Here is a 24,226-nt window from a genome sequence, read left to right as displayed (position 1 = left end):
CAATTTAAAACCTCCATTAAAATATTTAGATCTGATGCCGGAGAAAATTTTTTATCAAATGATTTTAAAAATTTTCTTGATCAACAATGGATTATTTATAAAAAATCTTGCCCCTATACTCACAACAAAATGGATTGGCCAAAAGAAAGCATCAACACATTATTGAAACTACTAGGACTCTTCTAATATCCAAAAATGTCCCTAAAAGGTTTTGGGCCGAAGCCACCCTTACGACGGTTTATTTAATTAATAGAATGCCTTCCTCTATTCTTGGAAATACTTTTCCTATTGAAAAATTATTTAAAATCTCTCCCGACTATACAAGATTGAGAATCTTTGGTTGCAAATATTCTGTTCTTTCTAGCAAAAGAGATAAGCTTTCCGTTAAGTCCATTCCTTGGGTTTTCTTAGGCTATACTGAAAACCAAAAAGGATTTAGGTGTTATGATATTGAAAAAGACAAGGCTTTATGTATCAAGGAATGTAACTTTTCTTAAGGAAAATGGTTTTGAAAAAATTGAATCTAAGAAACCATGTGAATATTCATGTTTGTTTGATCTAATGCATTAGCATGGTAATGATATTATTGATGGAAATGAAAGTGATGTCATTCATGAGAATGAAAGTAATTATATTTATAGTATGCATGAGTGTCAATGGCAACACTCATGATGCTCTTGAAGGTAGTATGCCTATTGTTGAGCCCCACAATGAACTTCAAATGTATTCTCGTCGTACACAAGACCAACCACCATGTGCATTAGAGAGGTATTCCCAAAGTCAAGACATATATCAATCTAGTGTTAGAAGATCTACGAGAATATCCCAAACACCTAGTAGGTTTATATCCTATGAGTCATTTGAACCCCACTATAGAGCTTGTCTTATGACCCTACCTATGCCTAATAATAACCACAATTTTTAGGCATTTATTTAGGAATGTTATATATAAATTTCATAATATTGTGATTTGGGTCTGGGATCCAAGTTTCAGATCCATGACCCATAAAAGAATCTTTACGTATATATTTATCTCGTATAAACTTATATAAGTGCGATAATTTTAACTAATTAAATTATTCAAGTGATAACTATCTAAAATAGTGCGTAGATAGGTCTGTGATCCACTTTCTGGATCCATATATCCATTTATTATAATATATATATATGTAATCATAATAAAATAAGAAAAGAGAATAAAGAAAATTTCTTTTATTGGCTTTGATCCACGGTGAGACCCAATTGGATCCAACTCCTGGATCCACCGTTATTAGCATAACCGGATCCACATTTCTAATTAGCCCCGGATCCAAATCTCGATTTGGATTCGGTATCGCGGGTCACGGGGTTCAGACTCGGACCCGACCCCCTATTAATAAGTATCAATTACAAGAATCATGCCTAGGGCACGATTCTTGCTGAAAATCAAGAATGGGGGAGGGAAGAGGTTACGAATCGTAACCGACTCCCTCCATCCCTTTCGGAGGGGAGGAGGGAGTCTTCTCGTTAAAAGGGGATGAAGGGGGGGAGTCTCACCTTCATTCTACCCCTGAGATCCTCTCTCTGCCCTTCTTGAGCACGCAGGAGCCCAGTCGTCGGCACGTCACCCGACTACCTGCTGCTGCCATCGTCGACGACCCTCTTCGAGCAGCAACATCAGTCGCCAACCACCACCTCTTCACTCTACTCTCTCCCGCCCGATCGCCCCTTCACGGCAGCGCTGTCAAGGCTCGACAACGGAGAAAGCGACATCAACCGACCCTTCTCTCGCGACGGCTGTCTCCGATCGCCAAAAAACCAACGAAAAAAGGTACGGTGCTTCTCTTGAACCTAGGCGAGGGATTGAACATGGGTTCGATTCTGTTGATCTTTTGAGATGAAAGTCCTTGGAAACCTCTCTAGATGGCCGTCCATTTGATCTGAGGTTCTTATTTTAGGGTTTGATCGATTTGAGGCTTTGATTTAGGGTTTGAATTTGGGGTTTATTGAACTACTTCTTTGGTTTTATTTGGTCTCGTCCTTAGGGATTGAAATTTGGATATGTAAGCGGTACAGTGCCATTTTTGAACAATATGACTGGGTTATTCCAGTCTTCCATAGCCTTAAGTACTTTCTGTTTCATGCTGGAAAACAACCAAAATCTCATAGGAATCACTGTTAAGCTTATCAAATCTGTATTTCTCACTAAAAAGGGATATATATATATATATATATATATATATATATAAAGATAATCTACTGTTAAAACAACGAAGCATTGTTGTTTAGTAGTGATATCCCTAAACTATGGCGGAAGGGGATTCCTTTAAGATCTAAGGTTTGTGGAAGAGACTAAAATGTACAGTGCAATCTCGTTAAAAGTTCAATCCCCTGGTTTCATTTCACCACTTGGTTGGGTGGACGAGTACCTATTTTGATTTGATATTGCACAGTCCAAAGTGTTGCTGTGTGAGGTATTATGTTTTTGTGAATGAACCGTTAGTACCTATTTTGATTTGATATTGCATAGTCCAAAGTGTTGCGGTGTGAGGTATTATGTTTTTGCCAATGAACTGTTAGTATTTGGCCTGTTTGCTTCCTTGGGCTGAAATTAATCTGGTCTAGTAGCCTATGACGTGTTCCTATCTGAATAAGGTTTCACGACTGAGTGAAATGTGGTTGATTGGATCGGTATTTATACTTTTAATCAAAACTATTTCACACCTTTAAAGGCCAGACTAAGGTGATACTGCATCTATGTAAAACAATGGATAACAGACTAATCTGTCTTGAATTAAGACAAGGGAAAATTGTCCCAGTGCCAAACAGAAAATAAACTTTCTGTATGGAATTGAAGGGGTGTGTTGACCTCACTGAAGTTGTAACAGGCATAACAGCAGCCCAATGCGCGTTGGTATACGTTCAATAAGTTACCTATGTTCGTCATGGTTAATGTTGTTCATAATGCTAATACTGTTCATCCATGTTAGGTTGACATAGGTGCTCATGTACGAAATTATAAGTTCTGCCCAGTGATATGTATATGTGATTGATCTTGCTAAGCAGTGGTTCATTGTCCTAGTTATGCCATCATTATTGTGAGCATGTGTTGTCATTTAACTGCCAAGTTATTGATATTGTGCAATTAATGTAATCATGTACACTCGATAAAAATGTGTAATTTATGTGCACATGCACACACTCGAAGGAGATATGCATTGGTGGATACATGTATGTGATGGAAGTAACACACATAGTGAGAATGCAAATGATTGAAAAATGACATGCTTATAATTGGGTTTATGTTTGCATGAGTGCACATACTTTTGGCAATTTGGCCTAGTGTTATGAATAAAACACTACTTTGGTTTTGTTATATGATGCATCGATGGCCTAAATGGACCATCACCGGCCTGGAGAGCCGTGGGTTTGATTTCTTCTCATATATATATATTTTGATTTGCATCACTTAAACCACACAAGTTTGTATGACACACTACTACACTGTTCCTGTTGGGTTTTCACTTTACTTTTGCATATGGTGTTGCAAACTTAAAGAATTGATTTTAATAAAAATATAATAAATAAGAGCAGTATAATATATGTTCTGGGATCTTCCATCTGGAGAATGAAGATCTTAGAGATCTGGTCTTGGGGAGACTGTGAGGATACAAAAACTCCCTGTATATAAATTTGGTCCCCTAAACCCGATATTGAGGTTCCTTCTCCTGGCCACGGTTTTAGGGAGAGTCCGACACTTTACTTGGGGGTAGTGTGTTTGTCACAACTATGATTGTTTTGGTATCAAGGAAGTGGCACATGTGGGCGTGGGGTGTCCCTTGTGTCCCCGACATTAGATGTGGAGGTCTAATGTTTCGAAGGTGATTCAGTCGAGGACTAAGTTGGAACCCAGTAATAAAAATACAAATTGTGTGTTAAGCTACCCTGAGAACCTAACTTAACCTCGGGGATTGCACCCGTTTGGTGTATCCGCGGGCAATGGTAATTAAAAAGAGGAACTTAAAGTTGTATGCATTTAATAGAGCATGCATATGGAAAGGAAAAAGAGAACTTAAAGGTAAGATACTAAAAGGATTCATGCATTGAAAAGAACTCATGCATTTTCCTGTTATGCACTAGATCATGCATATTTAAATTGTTCTCTAGATCATGATATGATGGTGGGTGTATGCTATTTACTTCTTAAATGCATGCTGAAAGAATTTGTTACTTAGTTCTTGCTATATGCTACTGCTTTACTGTTCCTTCTTAGTAAGTATACGAAACCTGTTGCATGTGTGATTTCTTAAACATTGCAAATTGTTATATCCGCACTCACTCAAATTATTACATGAAATCTTATCCATATTCTTTGTCTCACCTGGTTTCTTTAGAAGTAGCCGTCAGAACTTCGGTTCTGACACCCTACTTTGTTGGTTTTTCACAGGAACCGGGGATCAGTGAGGTTTGTCTTACTCCTGGGAGAGTACGAGAGTCACACTTGGTTCTTGACAACTTTAGCAATTGACAGAGTGACTATTTCTTTTATCTTTTAGTTTTACTGTTCTCTTCAGTTTTCTTGCTTAGTCAGTTGTTGCTTTATTTTCATTTGAGTAAAACCTTGTCTCTGAAATTCACTTTTATTCATAAATAAAGAGGTCTGGTTTGATTATGGTGGGTGATAATTGTAAGTCTCTTTGTGGTGTTGGGCTATCCAGATGGAATTGGAACTGTGAGGACCCCAGGTCTCTGGGATGTTTTCCGCACATGAACAACAACAACAACTACGCCTTCATCTCAAAACAATTGGGGTCGGCGATATGAACCAAAAAAGAAAATCATTCTTGGTCTTCCACATGAATCATTCTCCTCCAATCATTTCTATCCAATGCCATGTCCTCGGTGAGGTTCAAAGCATTCATATCCTTTCCTATCATCTCCATCTAAGTCTTCTTAGGCCTACCCCGACCTCTTTTAACTAATATATTTTATCATTTCTCCATCCTTCTAACTAGAGCATCATTAGGCCTTCGCCGAATATGTCCAAAACCACTGTAAACGATTCTCTCTCATCTTATTTTCAATGGATGCAACACCTACCTTTTTACGTATCTCCTCGTTTCGAATCTTATCTTTTATTGTATTTCTATACATCCATCTAAGCATACGCATCTCAGCTACACTCATTTTTTGAATATGATGTTTCTTGGCAGCCCAACATTCTGTACCATATAGTAAAGTGGGCTTAATTGTTGTCCTATAAAACTTTTCCTTCAACTGCAATGGCATTCTACGATCGCACAACACTCCAGTTGCACTTTTCCATTTCATCCACCCAACCTTTATCTTATGATTTACATCTCCATCAATTTTTCCATACTTTTGAATGATAGATCCCAAATATTTGAAATAATCATCTACCGGTATTTCTTGCTCACCAAGCTTCACTACACTCCTATCACTACTTCGTTGCTTACTAAACCGACATTCCATATATTCTGTCTTACTCTTACTCAACTTAAAACCTCTTGCTTCCAATGTCTGTCTCCATAATTCTAACTTAGCATTAACCCCAACTCTAGACTCATCAATCAAAACAATATCATCAGCAAACAACATACACCACGACACATTTTCTTGAATTGATCTTGAAAAATGTATTAGTTAAAAGAGGTCGGGGTAGGCTTAGGAAGACATGGATGGAGGTGATAAGAAAGGATATGAATGCTTTGAACCTCACCGAGGACATGGCATTGGATAGAAATGAATGGAGGAGAAGGATTCATGTGGAAGACCCATAATGATTTTCTTTGTTGGTTCATATCGCTGACCCCAATTGTTTTGGGATGAAGGCGTAGTTGTTGTTGTTGATCTTGTAAGCTCATCCATGACTATAGAAAATAGGAAAGGGCTTAATGCAGATCCTTGATGTAACCCAACCGTTATAGAAAAATTGGTTGTCACCCCTCCACAAGTGCAGACATTGGTTACTACTCCTTCGTACATATCTTTAATTATACTAATGTACTTGAGAGAAATACCTTTCTTTATCATTGTCCACCAGAGAACATCCCTATGTACTCTATCGTATGCCTTCTCCAAATCAATAAAAACCATATGCAAATATTTGTTCCTCTCTCTATATCTCTCAATAAGTTGTCTAAGAAGATGTATAGCTTCCATAGTTGATCTTCTAGGCATAAAACCAAATTAATTTTCCGATATCATGACAACCTTCCTCAACCTATACTCAATCACCCTCTCTCAAAGTTTTATAGTATGACTCATGAGTTTTATACCACGATAGTTTGTGCAATCTTGTATATCACCCTTATTCTTATATAGAGGCACCAAAATACTATTCCTACACTCATTAGGCATCTTATTTGTTCGCCAAATCTTGTTAAAAAGATTTGTCAACCGTTCTAAACCTTTCTCATCCAAGCATTTCTAAGCCTCGATAGGTATACCATCTGGGCCAACTGCCCTTCTTGATTTCATTTTTTTCAAAGCCTCCGCAATTTGTTTCGCACATGAAAAAAAAATCTGCATTTTTCAGAGGGTATTAGTTGGGGTCGTTACAATAGTGAGGCCAAAAATCATCATGAGTGGATTGAGGCCATGAATAATGAATTAGAATCCTTAGAAAAAGCCAGAACTTGGGAGATTCAATCCTTACCTATAAGAAAGAAAACCATAGGGTGTATATGAGTCTATAAAATTAAAGCCAAAAGTGATGGAACACTAGAGAGATACAAAGCTAGGCTAGTAGCTAAATGGTATAGTAAAAAATATGGAATAGACTACAAGGAAACCTTTGCCCCTTTAGCTAGGATAACTAGAATTTGAACACTCATCAATGTAACATCTATTAAAAAATGACCTATCTTTCAAATAGATGTTAAAAATGCTTTTTTAAATGAAACTCTTAATGAATAAGTCTATATGGAACCTCTACCCAAGCTAGGTATGACACATGAAAAAGTTCTTTGTTTGCAAAAGGTTTTATACAGTCTAAAACAAGCTCCTAAAATGTGATATGACCGATTTAGTAATGTGATGGTTCAACTAGGTTTTAGATCTTATTATACTGATACTACCTTGTTTGTTAAGTCCTCTGATGCATGTATAATTATCTTACTCCTTTATGTGGATGATATGATTATCACAAGAGGCGATAAACAAAAAGTTAGTCATATCAAAGATGTTCTCAAAAGGAACTTTGATATGACAAATCTTGGTTTTCTTTGAATAAAAGTTGCTTAGTCACCTTGAGGGTATTTTTTGTCTCGAACTAAGTATGCAGCCGAGATATTTGAAAGGTTTAGTCTTACTGATGAAAAGAGAGTGGACACGCCAGAGGTCATCAATGCAAAAATGAAGAAAGATAATGGAGAACCTTTGAAAGATCCAACTCTATATCGCCAAATGATTGACACCTTAACTTACTTTTCTATTATTCGTCCTGATATTGCTCATGCTATATATACTTCTAGTCAATTTTAGCATTCTCCCATTACAGTCCATATGAGTGTTGTAGTGAGAATAGTTAAATATGTTAAAAATACTATTAATCATGGTTTGTTTTTATCATCGTCATCCCCTTTAGATGTTATTGCCTATACCGACTCTGGTTGGGGAGGAGATGTAAATGATTGTTGCTCAACTACTGATTTTTGTCTTTTTGTAGGTGATTCCTTGATATCGTGGAGATGCAAAAAGCAACAAAAGGTGTCTCTGTCCTCTACAGAAGTCGAATATCGTGCTATGACCACTACGACTTTTGAATTGGTGTGGTTGCGACAACTACTAGAAGACTTAGGAGTTTGCATATCTGAACCCTCAAGATTATGCTAAGGTAATAAGAGTGTTGTCTATATTGCAATCAATCATACATTTCATGAGCGAACAAATCATATTGAAATGGATTGCTATTATGTCCGTGAAGAATTCCTAAAGAAGACAATCACTCTACCATATGTACCATCCGAGTATCAACTGGCAAATTTTTTCACTAAGGTGCTGCCCTCTCTCAGATTCCACTTTCTCCTTAGCAAACTCTCGGTTGTGATTCCGTGAGTTTGAGGGGGTGTTAAAATATAAGTATTACTTATATATATGTTCATATATATAATGTCCAATGCATATATATTTTTGTACATGTAATATATTTTACTCTTTAGGGGTATTTTAGTCTTTTTGACCTTATAATAGGAACAACCCAATAGAGAAATATTTTTTTATTTCTTTTATTTTATATTTATTTTGGGCATAGTGGGCATTTGTTATATTATCAAGGGCATATTTTATAACCGTTGGGGGCTCCCTAACAGCTAGATTTCTGGCCGTTGGGAGCTCCCAACAGCTATATTGTGGGAGCTCCTCACTCCCATCTCTTGTATAAATATGGGCCTTGTGCCCCTTGTTTCCTTATGCATTTTGTGTGCATTTGTTAGTGAATAAAGATTATAGTGAATAAAGATTATATTTTTATGTTCTGAGTGTTCCTTTAGGGTATGTTTGATGGCGCGTTCGACGCATCGCGCGGGACAAGAAGGTTAAAAAGACCACCACAATTTGCAGCAAATGTTGGATGCGGCGGATGACTGGAACGCCGTCCACCGCATCCCTAAAAGTGTGTTTAAATCAATCCACCTCCCCCCTGTTATGAAAATAACAGGTATGGGAGGAACATATTAAAAAAAAAGTTTCTCGATGAGCGCACCCGGCCCCCTCTCTCTCTCCTGTGCAGCGGGCGGAGGGGCAAAAGAAAATGGTGGAGTCGGTGGTGCTACTGAAGAGGTCCCTCCTCTGCCTCGACGACGACGCCTCCTACTCCGACTAGAACTCAGACAGCCGGACATGGGTGTTGGAGATGGCACAAGATGGATAGTCATGGGTGTTGGAGATGTCACAAATCGAGGGTTAGTCATGGGTTTTGGTTTTCTTTTGGGGATCAAATCGAGGGTTAGTCATGGGTGTTGGAGATGGCACAAGACGGACAACCAGACAAAATGGGTGTGTATCGATCACTTTTAGTGTGCAAATTTTATCTTTTTGCATGGTTGATGTTGATTCATTGAGTTTAGGGAATTTGAGTTTGGCGACTGGTTTGGGAGCTCTGATTAAGTTGATCTTTTTTGTTTGAAGAGAAAGGTTTAGGTTGTGATGGCTTTATGTTTGCAAAATTTACTAGTCTATTTTTCATGGTTTGATATGTTTATTTAATGAGGATGAATGGTTGTAATCCATTGAGTTCGGGAGATTTAGTTTCTAGTTTGATTGGGGGTGTTTGAATTGAATGTTGCTTGGATAGAAATTATAAAAATTTGTGTTTTCTTTACATTCCTTCGCCGCCCACTAGTTTTTCTCTCTTTTTGCTTTTGGGGTTAATTGGATTCTTAGTATTGATGGTTCTGGTGTAGTGGGCTTTGTTGGATGGTTGTACATTCCTTATAATGAAATTGACATTTTCTTTTTTCCTTTGTTTTGCATTCCTTGGCTTGAAATTTTATAGGTATTAATGGGTTACTGATTTTCATAGATTTCTAATTCAAAATGATACAAGGGCCGTATTGATTATTTTCTGAGAGATGTTGTACTAGGTATGTTGAGGTTAAGCTAGGGGTGTTTGAATTGAATGTTGCTTGGATAGAAATTATAAAAAATTGTGTTTTCTTTACATTCCTTCGCCGCCCACTAGTTTTTCTCTCTTTTTGCTTTTGGGGTTAATTGGATTCTTAGTATTGATGGCTCTGGTGTAGTGGGCTTTGTTGGATGGTTGTACATTCCTTATAATGAAATTGACATTTTCTTTTTTCCTTTGTTTTGCATTCCTTGGCTTGAAATTTTATAGGTATTAATGGGTTACTGATTTTCATAGATTTCTAATTCAGAATGATACAAGGGCCGTATTGATTATTTTCTGAGAGATGTTGTACTAGGTATGCTGAGGTTAAGCTAATCAATTGCAGATTAGCAAACAGAGTAGCGAGGGGTATTTGGTAGATCATTGACCTTAGGTTAGGGGGCTGTTTGTGTAGAATTGTATTTTAGATGGAGCATCTTGCTTTAATTGCGCACAACTTAATAAACATGTAAAACCATGGGTGAATCGGGTCATACCATCTAAAATGACATAATCTGACCCATTATTGATGTTTGTCCAAGTTGTCTGCACATCGTTATCAAACAACAGACATTTGAAACACAACATCCAAGTACGGTCCAAACAAACGTTGGACTTGGAACAGTTGTTACAGAACGAACATAACCAATATTCTGTTCCATCTTTTTTGTTCATTTTGTCCAACCCTAGACAAGCCATCAAACATACCCTTAAGCCCCTAAGTGGCTATTGTGCTTGTGCCCCTTTTGTGGGTTTGTATTTGCCTCTTGTTTGAGGTGTGCGGCGACTTCTTGATCTCATTACAGAAGGGTGTAGCCCTTCCCCTTTTTATAATTTATATGATTCCAAACCTGGGTCATCGAATCTTAAAAAAAGATTTTTTTTAAAAGTTATAGACTTTTTTTTTTTAACATGGATCTTAATATGGATCCATAAAAGATCCAAACCCAAACTCTCTCTCTCTCTCTCTCCCTATATATTATCGCCATGTCTTCATACTCGTAATTTTAAAAATTATTGTGTCATACCCTCGTACCTGCACCCGCACCCGCACCCGCACCCGCACTCGTAGCCGTACCCATGTGACAGTTTCAGAACCATCAAGGTGCCCTATCAAATTGTGACTGCTCATAGAGGGAATAATCTGTTTCTTTCAAGTAATGAAGTTTGACTCAATGAGTTTGTCAGTAGTAGTCTTCTTCATCTCGCAAAACATGGAGAGAGAGAGAGGGGGGAAGGGCGTAGCCCTTCCCCTTTTTATAACACCTGATCATTGACCAGGTTTGGACAAGTCAATGAAGCTTAAAAAATGACTTTTTTTTAAAAGTTATAGACTTTTCTTTTTATTGTTAACATGGATCCATACAAGATCCAAACCCAATATATATATATTATCAAACACGTAAAGTGTAATATCGCATATTTTTCACACTTAGTCATTTTGAGATTTTCGAAAATTTGGCTAAGTATAGAAGAAAAATCGGTAGATTCTCGATTTTAGGCCGATGCTTTTGAGTTTGGGCTTGGCCCAGGTCTCATTGTCAAGGCCTAAACGAGCCACTTAAAACATGAGAAAGAGTTTTAATTTTAACGTTTAAATTCAAGCAAAATTCGAGTGAAATTCAGGTTATTTTCGATTGAATTTCACAGGCGAAATTCAAGTTATATATCGTTGGATGCGTCTCAAAATTTTGAGCATAACTGTATTTTACTTTTCTGGATTCGGGCTACGGTTGACCCAAAAATTGCGTTTTCCAAAAAAGGATCACCTCGACGGGCCAGGTCCGGATTGGATCCAATGGATTTGTCTAAATTAATATGGATCTGGACTCTATCCAAGACTCATATTAATCTGGATTTGATCCAGCCCTTGATCCATTGGATTTTAGAGATGGATTTGGATCTTGGATCCAGATCCAGATCCAGATCTAAATCCATGCCCAACGAAATTTCAACTTTAAATTCATTAGATACCTTTAAATTGAAGTTAATTAGTGTTAAGAAGTCTCTCAGATTGATATAATAACTTTTGGAACTTTTGGAAGCTTCTGGATAATTATTTATTATTTAATACTTAATAATTAATTAATTAATTTTATTTAATTCCGAAATTTTATTTTGGTATTTGTTTAGGACTCTGAGTAGAGTCCTTAAACACTTGTGAAGAGCTAAGAAGGTTTGAGAATATATTAGAAGTCTTAAATAGATTTGGACTTTGAAAAGTCAACTTAAGAGTCAAAAAATTTTCGGAACTCTATAGAGGGAAAAGAGTCCAACTTGGGGAAGCCCATCTAGAAGGGGCTGGAGAAGGGGGGGGGTCACCCCCTACTTCTCTCTCTCTCTCTCTCTCTATATATATATATATATATATATATATATATCAAAAAAAAGAGAGAGAGAAATAGAGAAAGAGAGGAAAAGAGAGAAGAAAGGAAGAAGAAGAGAGGTTTCTTCTCTCATCATTCGATGTTTCCACCATCCGTTCTTAATTCTTTTTCGATCTACGGTCAAGGTACGGGTTTCTCTCTTGTTTCGAGTGAGAAAAAGGTCATAGATTCGATTTTCATGCAAGATTTTAGTAAATATCCATGGAAAAAGAGTAAATCTAGATATTTACTCTAATATGAGTTTTATGCTTCTCTTTTTCAGAATTTATTTTGGAGAAAATGCATATATATTCGTGTTAGTATTCGAGAATCTCTAAATGAGGGCAGATGTACCATGTTTGTAACATGCGCAAATTTGACCCAGATTTAGTGCACGTGAAATCTTAAACATAGGATGTAAAACTAAGTAGATGTATGTATTCTTGTAATTGGCGTTGTTTGTAGATGCATTAATCTGAAAATCTGAAAATCTGTTTGTTTATTGTGAATCATGCATAACTGAATGGGTATATGTATATTCATGCATACATGGGCTCTGAAATCTTGGTTACACGTGCAGTCTGATCATGATGGTGCATATGCATGCATATTTGACTTTTGACCATGGTATTTCGTACATGGAAGAAGTAAATTTTTATGGGTCTTCTGGTTTGGGTGGCTCTGCAGGGGCCGACCTGCATCCTGCCAGGCCAGTCACTCGGCTTGAGTAGGTAAGTTGCAAAAAAAAATATTTTTGGGTAGTGGTCTGGTCGGCCAGACCAGTCGAGCTCGGCTCGGCTGACTGGGTCTGGCCAGACCTGGCAGTGCTTTGACAGGCCTGCCAAGCCACAGGGGCCCAGCCGAGTGGGCTCGGTTGGGCAGATGCTTATAATATATATATATATAATAAGTTTTATTTTTTGTAGCTTTTGAGCCCTAGCCGACCCACAGCCAGCTGGGCCATGGTCTACAGCCCCCCAGCCAACTGGGTCAGTTGGGCTGAGGGATTGACCCGGCCGACTGTCGGTTGGGTCACATGTCTTCAAAACAAACTATATATATTTATTTTCTGTTTCGTATGCATCACCATTCGGTTTTCACGTGCTTATCCATGCTTAAGTTCTAAATGTACATATGTATTTATGCGTCACCTCTTAATGGCTTAAGTGCTTAATATATTATATGTCCTGTCATGGTTGTTGACATATGGCCAGTGCATGTAATTACAAGTTAATCATGCATATTGCTTCCACCTGTTATAACTTAAATAGAATTAAGTTTGATTTGTGAATTTTTAGACTAGTAATTGAGTTAAGTTGGCTTTATGCATGCAAGAGAATGAAATACTCGTATGCTTGCACTTAGGCTGTCATGCTTAATCCAAGTGTTAATGCACGATTGTTTTCATGTACATGTGCCTATTTGAATTGATATGTTTTTGCATGTATGTAATTGCATGAATGTTCATATGTTATAATTGAGATGATACATAAATGAAAGCATGCATTTGGCATGAATATGCGAACTCATGCATATGAACATTGAAAACATGCATATGAATAATGTTGTTTCATGCACATCTCTATATTGGCATACATGATTGTGCATTGAGAAGCATTTGAAAAAATGTATAGTGGCATGTTATTCATGATTTTTGCATAAGAATGCATCGATGATCAAAGTGAACCATCGTAAGTCGTGCGAGCCTTGAGCATGTGTTGCTCCTTGTGTTGTTTTATGCATTGCAAAAATCAAATGTGATATTATTGTTCTAATTGTACTGTTCTATGTTGCCATGGGCTGTGGTCCCGTGAAGAGCTTCGCATGTTGATTTGCGAACTTGCATTATTAATTCTGCATGTTGAATTGCAAATAAAAAAAAAGATGAATTAATAACAAGATAAAAAAAATTAAAAGAACAGTGTAATCTACGCTTCCTTGATGTCCCTTCTATAGTATGAGAATCTTGGACATTGCGCTTTTGGAGAACCGTGAGGATACTAAAACTCCGTGTGCGTTGTTGTGCCCCTGAACCCGATATTGAGGTTCTTCTCCTGGCCAGAATTTTAGGAAGAATCCACCACTTTGCCTGAGAGTGATGTGTAGACATAACTGTTGTTTTGGTATACCAAGAAAGTAGTATTATGGTTGTTGATTTTCATAGTGTCCCGACATTTTTGATTTCTAATGTTCCGATGGATGATGTTGATTTCTAATATCGGTCGAGGGTTGAGTGTGGAACCCAGTAATAAAATACAAATTGTGTGCTAAGCTACAACTGAGAACCTAACTTGACTTCAGAAAATTTTATTCGTTTGGAGTATCCGCGGGCAACAGTAATAAAAAGAAGAACTAAAATTGTGTGCATTTAATAGAGACATGCATATAAAAGAAAACTCTGATCAAAGATAATAATTTATTCATGCATGTGCATAGAAATCATGCATATTCCTGTTATACATTAGATCATTTATATTTACTTGTTCCCTTAATTGTAATACATTAGTTAATGCACGATGTTTGTTTTCTAATACATGTTAAATGTCTTTATTGCTTAATTTGTAGTCTCTGTTGTTTATTAAATTAGCTTAATAATTGTTTTCTATTGCATGAATGGTTAATTGAGTTATGAATTTATCATAATTGCATCTCTCTAAATATTGTATGAATCTTATTGTGTTCTTTTTACTTAATTGTTTCATTAGAGGGATTCATACACAGAATTCTTTGGATTCTGACATGCCTACTTTTGTGTTTTTACAGCCTCTGAGGCTCGGTGAAGGGATTCACTTTGTGAAGAGCTACGATGGCTATGCGATTGCTTGACAGATTACTTTGGACAACGACTCTTCTTTCTACTTTATTTATATTTTATTTGCTTATGTCTCAGACTCTATGCACTTTAATAAATAAAGTTTGTGTTTGGTTTGGATGATGGATATAAGATCCCTTGCGATGGTGGTTGTAGTTAAACTATAAAGGTCCCGAGTTTCTCGGAATGTTTCCGTAATTGTTTAAAAAAAAATTTATCACTTTTTGTGGGTATGAGTTGGAGTCGTTATATAAAGTGTTTGATGATGGTAGGATGACTATCCGTCGCTGATCTGACTTATCGGTGGCAGAAAAAATGTCGTTTTTACCAAAATAAAGGTATTTAGCAGCAGTTTCGCCGATCACTAAAGACCAAAAATAAAAAATGCAGATACTGTGTGTCTGACCTTGCGTCCGAGGATTGGACATTCGATGATACGTGTTTTCCTATATATATATATATGTATCGCCGTGTCCCCATACCCATAATTTTAGAAATGGCTATCTTACCCTCGCTCTTGGCTTGGTCGCTTCCAGCTTCTTCCTGCTGCTTCGAAAAGGCGAATGAGTTGTTTTGGGAACACCTCTGCACAAATCCACCATTATCGGGGGGTCATTTCTGCCCCCTCCCTCGCCTTCTTCATCCCCTTCCTTACGTTTGAAAACCAAGGAGACTGGGGAAGATCTGCACGAATCCACTATTAGGGTTTTTACTTGAGGCCTGGTCTTCTGCTGCGTCATTACGCTGCACCTCGATCATTGCCCCCATCGTGAGTGATTTCTCTCTGTCTCATTGATCCCCTGTTGCAGCCTCCCACACCTCTCCATCTTTGCAGCTTTCCTCATCATCGAGGCACAACCACTGCTGCTGTCATTGCCCCCATCCCTTACTGAGCGCCCTGCACCAGTGGAGCGCCAAACCTCCTGCAGCCCCTCTGCATTCGTATCCGAACCACACAGGTTAACCTCGTTTCAGGTCCATTCGTCTCCATCCTCGTCTCAGGAGGGGTTGAGATTTTCGTGAATCAGCATTCGTAGGCGTAGTGGATTTGGGGATTTCATGGATTTCTGAAAGGCTCAGGGATTCTCATTCAAATTTTTGGTGTAAATCAAGGGGGTCGCCTGAACCAGAGCAGGGCGCAATCTGAAACCCTCGACTACCGGATACTCTCTCTCTCTCTCTCTTGGGTCGCCGAAACCTGGGTCGCCGACTAACAGTGAAGCAAAACCCTCGACTAACGGATACTCTCTCTCTCTTTTTGGGGTCGCCTGAACCAGAGCAGGGACGCAATCTGAAACCCTCGACTACCGGATACTCTCTCTCTCTCTCTTTGGGTCGCCGAAACCTGGGTCGCCAGAGGCAGACGAAGCTCGGCGGTGCCTTCCCCCAACCCTCAAACCTGATTAACTGCTCTCTCTCTCTCTCTCGAGCGCGCGCGCACATACACACAGGAAGCTTGTTAGAACCTGGGTCGCCGGAGGTAGACGAAGCTCCCACCACACATCTATATCTCTCTCTCTCTCAGTGGCAGGGAGGGGGTTTTCACGCCTTGGGAGATCCGACATGGGCGACGGAGGTAGCCCCCCTCGATGAGCGACGATTCAAGGTATTTTTTTATGTACTTCCGCCAAATTCTCCTTTTGTGGCGTTTTCATGTCGTTTCTTTTCAAAAAAAAAACTTGATTTTTATACATTTTTAGGTCGTGTTTTTTTATCCTGTGCATAACTGTTTAGTTATACACTGTCTGTCCCAAGCCCGGATAACGGAGGGTTGCGGTAGGCCAGTGACAACCAACGTAAAAACTTAGTCACACCCTATGAATATGAACCAATATGCGAATTTCATTGGGGCGTTCCCTACTAAGCGACGCTCTGTACTCTATAGGCCCGGAGGTAGTGATAAGTGGGCAAGTGTAGCTAGGACATTGCCCAGAAGCGATGCGTCAAACCGGTGCCCGGGGGTGGGGTCAAATAGGCAAGGGTTCCCGCACTTTGTTGGATGGGTGAGGGTAAAAAAGATAGTTCAAGACCATACAATTAGGTTAGCCACTTGGAACATAGGGTCTTTAACTGGTAAGTTGGAAGAGTTAGTAGATGTTATGTGTAGGAGAAATATTGATATTTTATGTTTACAAGAGACCAAATGGGTATGTGCGAAAGCAAAAGTGATACAACCTTGGGGATATAAGATTTGGTATTCAGGAATACATAGGAATAGGAATGGAGTTGGGATTGTTATTAGTCGTGAGTTTATAGATAATGTAGTTGAGGTCTGTAGGAAGGGGGATAGGATTATACTTATTAGATTAGTAGTTGGTACGAATATTATTAATTTTATTAGTGCTTATGCACCTCAAGTCGGTTTAGACGATTCCATTAAGCATCAATTTTGGGAAGATTTAGACGGAGTAGTACAAGGGATATCTCATGGAGAAAAGATTTTCGTCGGCGGAGACCTTAATGGACATGTAGGCATTAGTAGAGATGGATTTGAGAGTATCCATGGAGGCTATGGTATATGAGAAAGAAACGAAAGTGGAGAAAGGATTTTAGATTTTGGTTTGTCCTATGATTTGATCTTAGCCAACACGTGGTTTAGGAAGAGGGAGTCTCACCTAGTAACATTTAAAAGTGGGGTTAATAAGAGTCAGATAGATTTTTTTCTACTCAGAAAGAGAGATAGGGGTTGTTGCATCGATTGTAAGGTTATACCTGGAGAAAGTGTAGCTACACAACATAGAGTCTTAATTTTAGATCTTAAAATTAGAAAATGCCACAAAAGGGATAGACATAGGATAGATCCGAGAATTAAGTGGTGGGCACTGAAAGGAGATAAACAAGGAATGTTTGTAGATCAGGTAGCTAATTGGTGTCTCGAGGAGGATGCAAAATCAATGTGGAATAAGATAGCGGGTTGCATGCGAAAGGTGGCGAATGAAGTTTTGGGTGAGTCTAAAGGCGGTGCACTGCTAGGTAAGGATACATCATGGTAGAACGAAGATGTCAAATTAGCTATTAAGGTTAAAAGAGAGTGTTATAGAAATCTAAGTAAGAGTCGTGATAATGAGAATTTGGAGAAGTATATGGTAGCAAAGAAGGAAGCTAAAAAAGTAGTTCGAAACGCGAGGGATAAGGTATATAAGGAGGTCTATGACAAGTTGGATACCAAGGAGGGCGAAAAGGATATTTATAGGCTTGCAAAGATGAGAGATATGAAATCGAGGGATCTGGGTATGGTTAGATGTATCAAAGATGAAACACAAAGGGTTTTAGTTAAAGATGAGGAGATTAAGGAGAGATGGAAAGATTATTTTGATAAGCTATTTAATGGAAGGCATGCCCAGGATCTTGGAGACTTCTCCATTCCTTTTCATGAGATGAATCGTGACTTCATGCGCAATATTTAAAAGAAAGAAATTGCAGTGGCCTTGAAGAAAATGCAATCCAGAAAGGTAGTTGGCCCGGATGGTATACCTATCGAGGCTTGAAAATGCTTGGGTGAGAAAGGTTTAGTATGGTTGGCAAATCTTTTTAACAAGATTTGGCGGACAAATAAGATGCCTAATGAGTGGAGGAAGAGTACTTTGGTGCCTCTATAAGAATAAGGGTGATATACAAGATTGCACAAACTATCGTGGTATAAAACTCATGAGTCATACTATGAAACTTTGGGAGAGGGTGATTGAGTATAGGTTGAGGAAGGTTGCCATGATATCAGAGAATCAATTTGGTTTTATGCCTGGAAGATCAACTATAGAAGCTATACATCTTCTTAGACAACTTATTGAGAGATATAGAGAGGGGAACAAAGATTTGCATATGGTTTTGATTGATTTGGAGAAGGCATAAGATAGAGTACCTAGGGATGTTCTCTGGTGGACAATGATAAAGAAAGGTATCTCTCTCAAGTACATTAGTATAATTAAAGATATGCACGAAGGAGTAGTAACCAATGTCCGCACTTGTGGAGGGGTGACAAACAATTTTCCTATAACGGTTAATCTGACAGTTTTGAGATCTGGTATAGCATCTACAGGACACACACAGAGAGAGAGAGAGAGAGAGCACAATGGCTGGGGCGGCAAAAGAATACACGACCTCCAAGCCCTAATCAATATATAAATAAATCAACAGTTATACAACTATCCTTGTAATATCAGAGATATTACAAGGATGCCATTAATGAGAAAAATACAGCATGTGTTATATTAACATACCATGCGTATGGATTTGGATCCAGATCCATACGCAAGCTATATTTTAACACCCTCCCTCAAGTTGTACGTGATTTTGGATCATGTACAACTTGCTCTTCAATAGCCAAAATTGACGTCCTGTTAACCCCTTGGTAAACAAGTCTGCCACTTGATCTTCTGTTCGAACATGATGTAGTTCTATCTCCTTCATCTCGACTTTCTGCCGTATGAAATGTTGATCAATCTCAATGTGCTTCGTTCTGCTATGCTGGATAGGATTACATGCAATGTTTATTGCGCTTTGATTGTCACATAGAAGAAAAGATTGAATAATTGTCTCCCCAAGATCACTCAATAAGTGTCTAATCCATGTGGCTTCTGCCGTGCCTGCAGCCATCGATCTGTATTCAGCCTCTGTACTCGATCGTGCCACTGCCTTTTGTTTTCTGCTGCTCCAGGATACTAAATTGTGTCCAATACAAACACTATCCAGAGACAGATCGTCTCTCATCTGGATCCCCTGCCCAATCTGCGTCTGTATAAGTGATGAGTTCATGTCCTCTATGCAGATTATCGTTCTTGCGATAAACAAGTCCGTCTCCTATAGTTCCTTTTAAATAGCGTAGAATGCGCTTCACAGCTTCCATATGACCCTCTGTTGGAGCATGCATAAACTGGGATACCTGATTGACAACATAAACTATATCAGGTCTGGTAAAGGTCAAGTACTGTAACATTCCCACGAGACTTCTATACATTGTAGGGTTGACACAAAGATGACCATCTTCAGAGCTCAGTCTTTGATGTAATACACTAGGAGTACTGACTGGTTTGCAATTCGTCATGCCGGCTCTTTCCAGAAGGTCAAGAGTGTACTTGTGTTGCATGAGTGTCAATGTGTCTTGTTGTCTGTCAACTTCCACACCAAGAAAGTACCTCAACTCCCCTAAATCTTTCATCTTGAAAGTTTTCATTAAAAACTGCTTCACGTCTTGCACATGATTATCTGAACTCCCAGTGATCACAATGTCATCAACATATATAAGAAGAAGTATAACAATGTCTGCCTTTTGGTAAATAAAAAGTGAGTGATCCAGAGAGCATCTTCTAAAACCATAACTCTGAATTTGCATAGAGAAACTTTCAAACCAGGAACGAGATGCCTGTTTCAACCCATACAGAGATTTCCTTAGTTTGCACACCCAGGCAGTAGGATCCTTCTCGGCATAACCAGGAGGTTGCTCCATATACACTTCTTCCTTTAAAATTCCATGCAAAAATGCATTTTTAACATCCATCTGGCTAAGGCTCCAACCTCGATCGACTGCTAGGGATATGATGACACGAATAGTACCCATTTTGACTACCGGACTAAAAGTTTCATCGTAGTCTTCACCATATTGTTGTGTGAATCCTCGAGCAACAAGTCACGCCTTATATCTGTCAATACTTCCTTCAGGCTTATACTTTGTTTTATAAACCCATTTGGAGCCAACTACATTCTTTCCTTTTGGCCGAGGGACTATTTCCCAAGTCTGGCATTCATGAAGAGCTTCCATTTCTTCATTCATAGCTTCAGTCCAATGACGGGATTGAAGAGCTTGATTAAAACAAGTGGGTTCATCCTGTTTTGTGAGCTGAGACATAAACAACTGGAAATCAAGGGAGAAGGTCTCATAACTCACCCATCGTTGAATAGGATGCTTAATGCGTGACGGCCTTTGAGCCGAATCATTGGCGATGCTTTCCACATTCCTCGGCTCTGTATTTTTGTCCCGTCTAGTATATATCTGTCCAGAGAAGCGTTCTACTGGGGGTGGCTGAACTGGAGACTCAATTGGAGATAATTCAACATGCATCTGTGAGTCATTCAATTCCCTACTCAAGCTGAAGGGAGGACAATTTGTCTGACATGTTTCTCCGGTATTAGCAAAAAGATCTGCGCTCATCCATGAATCATATACTTCTAATTCTCGAGATGGCAACGCTGCAGAGTCATTAACCTGAAAATTTCGTTCGTCAAAAACAACATTTCTGGAGGTCCTAATACGTTTTGTAGTAGGGTCATAGCATCGATAACCTTTGTATTCATCTGCATACCCAACAAATCTGCACTTGACAGCCTTGTCCTGAAACTTATTTCGTAGAGATGAATCAACATGTACATAACATACACAACCAAAAACACGCAGCTCATCGTAAGAGGGATGTTGCCCGAATAAAGTATAATAGGGAGATTTTCGATCCAAAAGTGACATAGGAAGACGATTTATGATATGAACAGATGTGTGAAAAACTCATCGCGCTCTCGACAATATGCCTATGTTTCCTCTCTGCAACCCCATTTTGTTGAGGAGTATGAGGGCAATAAACCTGTTGACTTATTCCTTTATCCCGAAGAAAGGCAATAAACTCGTTCGATGAATACTCTCCTCCACCATCACATTGTAAATGCACAATATCACAAGCAAACTTTGTTTTGACCATCGAATGGAATTCCCGAAATATTTGAAAAACTTCATGCTTGTGTTTTAAGAAATATATCCAAGTATAACGGGAATAGGAATCAATAAAGATAACATAGTAACGACGGCCAGAAAGAGAGGGAATAGGTGCGGGTCCCCAAACATCAGAACAAATAATCTCAAATGGCTTTGAAGCTCGTTTATTTATAATATGAAAAGGAAGAACATGACTTTTGCAGAGTTCGCATGAAGAACATTTATTATTATCATCAGAAAATGAACATAAACTAGACTCTGGAAGGAGACCATCAGATACAAGATTTTCAACGAAACCTCGACTACAATGTCCCAAACGACTATGCCAAATATCTGGCTTATTACAATAAGATGAATTAAAAACTTTCAATGAAGGAAAAAACAAAGACTCTGAAGGCGAAGACACTGAAGAATGCTTGGACGAGTGCAACTGGAGGACTGGGACTGAAGACGAAGACACTGAAGGAATCTCCTTGAAGACGTACATGTTTCCTTGTCGCTCCCCCTTAGCGAACGTCTCCTTCGTTCGTAGATCCTTAACATAAACAGAAGAGGGAGTAAATTCGACGGAAGAATTCATATCGTCAACAAGTTTAGCTACAGAAACAATGTTCTTTTTAATATTAGGAGCAAGAAGGACATTGGACAAGTGAAGTGAGGACTTTGACATAGGGATATGTGCATTGCCAGTATGACTAATGGAGTGATAAGTTCCATCTCCCGTAACTATACTACCTTTTTCAAAGTAAGGCAATAAGTGAGATAACTTACCCGCATTACCCGTAACATGTGTGGCGGCACCTGAATCAACATACCATTCGCCTTGTTCATTTTGCTTGATCGACATCTGTGACAATGCTGATAACAAAAGTTGTTGCACATCTGTGGATGACACTTTTGTGTCCAGAGCAATAGCTGATTTATTCTCAATTTTGTTTATTTTTCCTCTATTCTGTGGATTGAACCAACAATCAGCTTTCACATGTCCTCTTTTGTTACATAAGAAACAAGTGGGCACTCTCCTCTGATTCCCTATATTAAAAACCCCTAAAATATTAGGTGTAGGCAAGATACCACGTTCTCCCTGCCCGAAACGTCCGCGGCCTCTGCCTCCTTGATGCCCTCCATTCCCTCGTCCAAAACCTACAGAAGTGTCCATGGCCAAAACTGAATGAGGACGAGCTGATTCATTTCCTTCTGCCCTTTGCTTCATAATCATCTCATGCTGAAGAAGTTTCGCTTGGAGGTCGTCAAAAGTAGGCAAGTGAGGGAGGCATGATAAAGCTGTGGTAAACATGTCAAAATCAGGACCCAATCCATTGAGAAGTTGTTGAACTTTATCTTTATCTGCAATAGCACTTCCAACAACAGCCAATTGATCAGTGATACTCTTCAAGCGGCCTATGTATTCCATGACTGTCATGGAGCCTTTCTTCAAACTTTGAAATTCATGTTTTAAGTACATAACTCAGGCTTCTGATATCTGAGAGTATGTCTGAGACAACTTACTCCACAGATCTGCCGCAGTGCAATCATCTGAAAGAGTAACCAACACTTCTTGAGAGAGTGTTGACGTAATATAAGCAACCAAAGACTGATCCCGCTTCCTCCAAGCTGTATACTCTAGATTCTTAATGGAAATGGTAATTGTGTCACCCTTCTCATCCTTGGTTTCCTGCAAAATAAGCCGTGGTGGTATAGGAACTAAACCATCTAAATGTTCATCGAGATCCTGACTCCGTATAAAAGAAAGGATTTGCCTTTTCCAGGTCAAAAAATTAGAATGAGTAAGTTTTTCTGTAACGAGCTGACTCAAGAAATTGGCAGAGGGACCGGATGACGAAGATGAAGAATAATCCATATCAGTGGAATAATGAATAAGCAAAACACGATGAATGAAAAGAAATAAACAGATTTGAGATCACTTAATCAATCAGTAAAAACTGTAATAGGGCATATACCTGTACGACCAAAAGTGCTGCACAAAGAACACTAAAACAGCAAAGAGGAAAGGAAACAACAGTTGGTGATGTTTAGGCAAGAGAAAAAAAAAATTGGAACCAGCACAGACGATAGAGTAACAAAAAAGAGGGAACTTGGGATGAACACAGTCGATGAACACGCTGTTCACGCTGAAAGGAAAATAAAGGTACCAACTTTCAGAAGGGGAGATTTCATTTCTTTGAGATTTGGGATGAACACGCTGTTCACGCTGAACACGCTGTTCTCGATCTGATGAACACGCTGTTCACGCTGAACACACTGTTCTCGATCTGCTGATTGCTGCTGTTCACGATCGGGACATGGGTGCTGATGAGATTTGGGATGAACACGCTGTTCACGCTGTTCTCGATCTGCTGATTGCTGCTGTTCACGATCGAGAGATGGGTGCTGTTCACGATCTGCTATTTCAGAATTTCTTCACCCACGCTGTTCACGATCTGCTATTCCAGATCTTCTTCACGCACGCTGTTCACGATCTGCTATTCCAGATCTTCTTCACGCACGCTGTTCACGATCTCCTATTTCAGAGTTTCCTCACGTGTGCTCTGATACCATGACAGTTTTGAGATATGGTATAGCATCTACAGGACACACACACAGAGAGAGAGAGAGAGAGAGAGAGAGAGAGAGAGAGAGAGAGCACAATGGCTGGGGCGGCAAAAGAATACACGACCTCCAAGCCCTAATCAATATATAAATAAATCAACAGTTATACAACTATCCTTGTAATATCAGAGATA

The 24,226-nt window shown here is 38.9% G+C and overlaps 1 protein-coding gene across 3 annotated transcripts in view; it reads left to right on the top strand.

Annotated features, from left to right (window-relative positions):
- LOC149845052 (uncharacterized) overlaps positions 1-24,226 on the top strand; it is a 36,123-nt gene that overhangs the window by 5,445 nt on the left and 6,452 nt on the right. The window contains exon 1 of one of the 3 annotated variants that reach the window (XM_089997435.1): positions 7,751-7,837. The exons of 1 other annotated variant lie outside the window; for it this stretch is intronic. Coding sequence is in view for 1 of the 2 variants with exons in the window: in XM_089997433.1 (XP_089853559.1) it covers positions 8,994-8,997 (4 nt within the window). In the remaining variant the exon portion in view is untranslated. Of the gene's footprint in view, positions 1-7,750; positions 7,838-8,977; positions 8,998-24,226 lie in introns of those variants that run through there. One more of the 3 variants, XM_089997433.1, reaches the window with a different exon arrangement.

Source organism: Nuphar pumila, chromosome 2 (assembly GCF_984573655.1).
Source record: "Nuphar pumila chromosome 2, dmNupPumi1.hap1.1, whole genome shotgun sequence".
In the NCBI taxonomy this organism is placed as follows: domain Eukaryota; kingdom Viridiplantae; phylum Streptophyta; class Magnoliopsida; order Nymphaeales; family Nymphaeaceae; genus Nuphar; species Nuphar pumila.
Note: the sequence above shows the minus strand (reverse complement) of the source record. Positions and strands in the feature narration are given on the sequence as shown.